This window comes from Spinacia oleracea, chromosome 6 (genome assembly GCF_020520425.1).
Source record: "Spinacia oleracea cultivar Varoflay chromosome 6, BTI_SOV_V1, whole genome shotgun sequence".
Classification (NCBI taxonomy): domain Eukaryota; kingdom Viridiplantae; phylum Streptophyta; class Magnoliopsida; order Caryophyllales; family Amaranthaceae; genus Spinacia; species Spinacia oleracea.
The window spans coordinates 37,916,242-37,923,566 of NC_079492.1; the positions used below are offsets into that span (position 1 = coordinate 37,916,242).

General features: G+C 37.2%; 1 protein-coding gene across 1 annotated transcript; it reads left to right on the forward strand.

Moving 5' to 3' along the window:
- The first annotated feature begins 1,450 nt into the window (after window positions 1-1,450).
- Window positions 1,451-4,154, forward strand: LOC130463076 (uncharacterized). The gene is made up of 3 exons (XM_056832107.1): window positions 1,451-1,878; window positions 2,302-3,325; window positions 3,435-4,154. Exons 1-3 carry the CDS (start codon window positions 1,451-1,453, stop codon window positions 4,152-4,154), a joined length of 2,172 nt encoding a protein of 723 aa, XP_056688085.1.
- Window positions 4,155-7,325: the final 3,171 nt, after the last annotated feature.

Below are 7,325 nucleotides of genomic sequence, written 5' to 3' on the forward strand. Positions count from 1 at the left end.
AATCCAATTACACTTGATTTGACAAAAAGAAACGTCACGCCCACGAGGGACGAGGTCACGCATTAGCCTCGTGCTTTTTCGACCCCCTCACAGTTAGATTTACTACAATGGAGAATTGTAGTAAGGGGTTACAGGGAAATGCCCAATTTTTTGACTCAAAACCCTTGATCATTAAGCAATGGTCTCCTGATAGCAACCTTGCTAAAGAACCTGTGAAAACTTTGCCCATATGGATCAAGTTACCAGCTCTAGATGTAAAGTACTGGGGTGAGAAGAGTTTAAATAAGATTGCTGGTCAGATTGGCCAAGTGATTAGAGTAGACCAGGCTACACTTAAGAGGGATAAGCTCATGTTTGCAAAAGTTTTGGTTGAGGTGCAACTAGACCAGTCTTTCCCTACCACCATTCAGTTTTTGAATGAAAGAGGTGTATTAACTGACCAACATGTGACTTATGATTGGCTACCCCTGACTTGTTCAAAATGTAAGGGCATGGGGCATTCGGCTAGTGCTTGCAATGTCCACACCAAACAGCCTACCACAAAGAAAATATGGGTTCCTAAGCAACCAGTTATTAAGCCTTCACCCCCACTAACTGTGACCATCACTGAAGCAGTACGTTGTTGTTCATGATGAAGCTACTGATACACATGATTAAGGTTTCATTCAGGCCACAGGTTTCAGTTGGAAGAAGTGACAAGAATTAAGACCAGTTCAGACCAAGAACAACTTTGCAGCTTTACATGAGCTGAATAGTGTGAACTCTGAAGTGATGGAAGGGGATGGTTCATTAGGCCAGGGGGTGAGATCCCCTTTGCCTAATGGATAATATCCTTTGTTGGAATGTGAGGGGACTGAACAGCGTTGATAAGCAAAACAAGGTGAAGAAGTTCCTTCTCTATCACCAAATAAAGTTGTTCAGTTTCCTTGAAACTAGGGTTAGAGGTCCTAAGATGGGTTCTCTATACCTTAACATGAGTCCTGGGTGGTGTTTCACCACTAATATTAGTCAACATAAAAATGGGAGAATAATAGTAGGTTGGGATCCAGATGACTTTGATGTGGACATTATTTTTATGAGCCCCCAACTGATTCATTGTCATATTACTGCAAAACCCAATGGCAATAGTTTCTTTTGTACCTTCATCTATGGCCATTCAGATAAAAAGGGGAGGGAGTCTTTGTGGCAGGAGTTGTGCTCTCTTGCAAGCTTGATCTCCTCAGCATGGGTGATCATGGGTGACTTTAATGCCCTCATGGCAATTGAAGACAGGATTGGTTCAACTGTTAGAATGGCTGAAATCCAACCAATGAGGTCCTGTATGGCAACTTGTCAACTCAATGAAATCAAGACTGTGGGGAGACACTGTACCTGGACCAACAAACAAGATGGTCCAGCTAGAGTTTTCACCAGAATTGATTGAGTACTTGCCAATAGTCAATGGGAAGACATGTTCCTAACTACTGAAGCTGCTTACTTACCAGAAGGAGAACTGGATCACTGTCCAATGATTATGAGCTGCTACAATGTTCAACAGAAGAAACCATTCAGATTCTACAACATGTGGATCGACTCTGAGTGTTTTATTCCCCTCGTTGAGACAAATTGGAACAAACCTGTACATGGATGCCATATGTTTAGAGTTCTGCAGAGGCTAAAATGGATCAAGGCTGAATTCAAGCTTCTGAATAAAACATGTTTTCATTCAGTTGAAGCTACTGACATCAAGACCCACTCTGATCTCCTCATGGCTCAGAATGCCCTTCATGCAACACCTGGTGACAGTCATCTAGCCACTGTGGAAAAGGAAGCCAATGAAGCTTATCAAAGGGCTCATCAGAATTACCTCTCTTATCTTCATCAAACAGCCAAGCTCAAGTGGCTTGAGTTGGGGGATGAGAACTCTAGACTCTTTCACCTAAGCATAAAAAAAAGAAGGAAACAAAACAAAATCAATTCTATTCATGACCAAGAAGGGAATTGGGTCTAAACCAGTGATGCGGTCCAACAATCTTTCACTCAGTTTTACACCTCACTCTTTGGTGTAGCCATGGAGAACAGGACAGTAGTAAAACCAGTTGCGATTAATCAAGGGGCTAGATTAACTGAAGATCACTTGGCTATACTAAGAGCTCCCATGGAATAAAAAGACATTAAAAGAGTACTCAACACCATTTCCAATAACAAGGCTCCTGGTCTGGATGGATTCAACAATCAATTTTTCAAAGCTACCTGGCCAATTATCAAAGATTATCTATGCTTGGCTATTGTTGATTTTTTCAAAACTGGGAAAATTCTTAGGGAAGTGAATGTAACTTCTATCTCTCTTGTTCCCAAACTGACAGTGGCAAACTTTGTGAGTGACTTCAGACCCATAGCATGTTGCTCTGTGATTTACAAGTGTATCTCCAAGATTATGTGCTCTAAACTCAGCCAAATCCTTCCAGATATAATCTCTCCTACTCAAGGGGCCTTCGTTGCAGGCAGATCTATTCTACACAATGTGATGATTTGTCAAGATATCATTAAGTTATATAATAGAGGGAATTCTAGGCCAAGCTGTATGATGAAATTAGATCTCAAGAAAGCTTATGGCACTGTAGAATGGAAGTTTATTGAAGAAGTAATGGATGAATTTGGCTTCCCTTCTCATTTCATCCAACTGGTAATGACTTGCCTTACCACCACTCAGTACTCTCTTCTCATTAATGGAGTTCCTTCTCCACTTATCCAACCTAAGAGAGGGCTAAGGCAAGGGGACCCTCTCTCCCCTCTCCTGTTCACTCCATGCATGGAGTACTTCTCCAGAACAATGAAACTGGTTGCTTCACACCCCAACTTCAGATTCCATTCCAGATGCAAAACACTGAAACTTAATCATCTCTGCTTTGCAGATGATCTTCTTCTATTCTGTAATGGGGATGTGACCTCTTTTCAGTTGATGTTAGAGGGCTTAAAGTTGTTCTCTTCTACCACTGGTCTGCAGATAAACCCTAGCAAGTCCTCTATCTACTGCAGTGGGTTAGATACTCACACCAAAAACTGTCTTGCTACTCTCTACGGTTACACTATAGATTGTCTTCCTTTTAAATACTTAGGGGTATCAATCATCTCCAAGAAAATTCAAGCAGGTGACTGTAACCTGTTGGTGGAAAAAATGGTTTCAATAATCAAAATTTGGAGTTCCAGACATCTTTCCTTTGCAGGGAGGATGCAACTGGTGAATTTTGTGCTTATGAGCATTAGTGTCTATTGGTCTCAGCTGTTCCTTATTCCAGCCATCATTATCAAACAAAATCAATGCAATATGCAGATCTTTTCTTTGGTTTGGTGCTTATGATTATGCTAGACAAGGGAGTGTCAACTAGGATAAATTGTTTAATACTAAGGAGCAAGGTGGTCTTGGCTTTAGGAACCTTGCTCTTTGGAATCAGGCAGCAGTTGGTAAGCTGGCTTGGGCTATTGAACAAAAACAAGACAATCTGTGGGTGAAATGGATCCATGCTCTTTATGTGAAGAATAAAAACTGGCAGCTTTTTGTCCCTTCTTTAGCTGCTAGTTGGCCTGTCAAATTTATTTGCAAGGTCAAGAGTGTATGCAATGACAAGTTCCAGGGGTCTGCTTGGCTTACTTCTTCCACTTACTCTATCAAAAGCACCTACACTAGACTGTGTACTCAACCTGATGTCACTCATTGGTCCAGCTTCATCTGGAACAGACTGACCATGCCTAAACACAGATTTTCTCTTTGGCTAGGTTTGCTTGACAGACACAAAACTAAAGCTAGGTTATTCCAGTATGGCATACGGGTTGACAACCTGTGTGCTATCTGTGGTGGTCGTCCTGAAACCAATGGCCACTTATTCTTTGAATGTTCTTACAGTTATGACTGTTTGACTGAGGTGTTAACTTGGTTAGGTATCAAGCACACCAGGAAAAATGTGTTGCAAGTTCTTAATTGGACAAGGAGATACTGCAGAAATGCTTTCAAGAGGAAAGTCATATTTGCTGCTGTTGCTGGTCTAGTTTACCAAATTTGGAGAGCAAGGAACAACTCAGTCTGGGAGGGAGCTGTACCTGCAGCTTCTGTTATAATTCAAGCTCTAAAAAGTGATGTAAAGCATAGAATCCAGCAAGTCTGTGAAATAAACTAAATAGTGAAAATAGGGACTGGTTATACTCTTTATAGCTAGTCTAGTTTCTTTCAGACTCAAAGTGTTGAGTCTTGTTGTTGCTTTGGGGTGAAAGACTTCTCCCCCTTAGCTTATTTTTTTCAGTTTGTCTGTTTAGACTTAGGCCTTACTGATGCTTTGGGGTGAAAGACTTCTCCCCTTAGCTAGGTTGTACTGCTTGACTGTTTGATTAATATATTTCTCTTGCTTGATTGCCCAAAAAAAAAAAAAAACTATATAAGTATATGACGATATAACTATATAAGTATATGCCGATTATTATCTCTCGTATTAAGGAATTTATGTCACAAAATAAAAACGGGGATATAGAGGGATATCCAATTGTACGATTGCATGTATTCATCCATAAAGGCATTCACTAGTGGAAAAGCGGTCCCCAAAAAAAGCTAAGGCCTAGATATGAAGTTGGAGAAAAAGACGTATAAATGCTTGCATTCTAATAATTCCAATTCTTCTAAATTCCGTGAATCATGATTCAAGATTATGTCGTTGTCATGGAATTAATGTATGTATAAATGTTGCAATAAACATCTACCACCTCTGACCCTAAAAAATTATCCGGTTTTCCCTTCGTTTCGAATTCGAAATAATTAAATAGTTATTTCATAATAATAGTAATAATGTGCTTTATTCTATTTTTGGTGGATCACTCATCATATTTAATGCAGTTATATTTTTTTTCCCACTTTGCTTACAACGATTCACTTAATCTATTTTTTATACTAGTCATATATGCACGCGATGCGTGCAAATATAAGAAACAGATTTGTGTTACAATATTACATTTAAACTCGAAATAAATGTAAAAAGTATAATATAAATGCGATGCGTGCGAATATAAGAAAAATATAAGTTAGATAGAGCCGAACAGATATAAACAGATTGATTAAAATGATAACAAATTATTTAAGAAGCTAGATTGATTAAAATGTTTATTTGAGCTTTCCTATTGGGTAGGTTGTCATTATATTCTCTATTCAATAAAGTGGAGGGTATTTTAATAATCCAAGTGGGACACCAAAAGTGGATTACTAAAATAATCTCAGTCCTTTCCTTATATAATAGAGATTCTATTTTTTATCATAATTTTCTACTCAATCTATTTTTCTACTCTTTTTTTCTTACGCTACTCCACTCAACCTAATTTTTTATTATTATTATTATTGTCTTACAACATTCCACTTTTCCATACATATTTCTTACTTTCCAATCATTTATCTTAATTGTTGTGAAATATGTAAGTGTCCCATTATTTCAAAACAGATGCAGTATTTGTTTGGGTGTTGTGTTTAATTTTTTATAGACTTTAAGTAAGATGTGACAAAATTTGATACCACACGACAACACAACACAAATCGGATACGAAATGAGCGGGTAGTGTCAAGAGCTTACGACACATTTAATTAAACGAGTCAACACGACAAGACACATTTAATTAAACGGGTCGGGTTAATATTGAGATTTCCAACACGAAGCCGACATAACTCCACCCGCCTAAGAAAAAACAACTAGTAATTTAATGTATTTGACGATAACCTATAGAATGAGGCTGGCCAACATTAACGAGCAAACACGACACGAACCAAATATGAAAAAGCGGGTTAGTTCAAGGATTCCAAACACAATTAATTAAACGGGTACACATTACACGTCACATTTAATTAAATGGGTCGGGTTAGTGTTGAGATTTTTATCTCGTTTATATTCAACACAAACACGATTACACGAATGCGACCAAACACAACACGTTTGTCCGTCTACTTTAAATAGTAACTTTTCTACTTGCTTTCTCTCTCTCCATGTTTCTTCTCATGGGCCGATTAACTAACGCCAGACCCGGCCCTAGGGGGTAGGCGAGAGGTGCGACCGCCTAGGGCCCAAGGCGGAAAGGGACCCAAAATAATTATCTATCCAGTAATTTAGTACTAGTAATGAACAATGCATTAAATACCCATGTTATTTCCTTGGCTCATTGGTAGAAAGTAGCTTTTAAAGTTTTGATATCTACTAGAGGTCTAGGGTTCGACTCCCCTTACTAACTCTTTAAATTAATATTTTTATATGCTCAAAATGAACCTTTATTTTTAAAAAATATTTCTTTACGCATATTAATTATCTTGTAATTAAATGAGTATTTATTTTATTGAAATATTCAAGAAATCGACTAAATCCGGATTTTGAAATTCTAGGATCATGCAAAGGAGATATAGTAAGTTTTTATTGATTTGAATTCAACAATATAATGGATTTCACAAAAAAAAAAAAGATATTATTGGAAGGGGCCCAAATCCCATATTTCGCCTAGGACCTTCAAAATGTCAGGACCGGTCCTGACTAACGTACCCATATATGTAAGATATACCCAAATATTAATAAGTGGAGTTTTCTCTATGTAATAATCTTTTAAGGACGTATTGTTTTACTTTATGTCATTCTCATAAGTGTATTAAAATTTTCTCTTCGTATAAAGTTGGCAAAGCTCTTTAAAACTACAAGGGTGATACGAATTACAAGTATAAGTAAAAGGTTAGATTTTTTTTTTTTGTTGTTGTACCATCGGTTTATCCTTAGGGCTAATTTGGATTCGGGGCGAGTTCTGAGTGGATAGGTTCCAGTCCCCTCCCAATTATTGCTGCGGGAAATCGAACACAAGTTCTTTTACCAAGTTCAGCCTCAATCACCACTGAACCAACAGACAATTGATAAAAGGTTAGAAATTTGAATATATATAATCTATTTTATATAGACCTTTAACCGTAACTATAAAGCCAAGACATTATTATTGATATTAATATAGATGTAGTGATCGATATACTCCTGCTTTCACGTTCACAATTAATTCTAAAAATTGTCCAATATATTAATAACTAGATTAGATCTCGTGCACGCACGGATTTTGATAATTTTTTTCACAAAATATTTAACGGATTATCTCCCAAACTACTGCATAGTTATAACATTTTTAATATACTCGTTTAAATTTATTCATGTAATGTACATATTAAAATGCTAATTTGGTAATTTGACCAAAATATTGAATGATGTATTTTCATTTTAATATAGCGATTTGACTAAATTATTAACAATTTAGAATAATTATTATTACGTCGTATCTATTATTGCCATAATTTA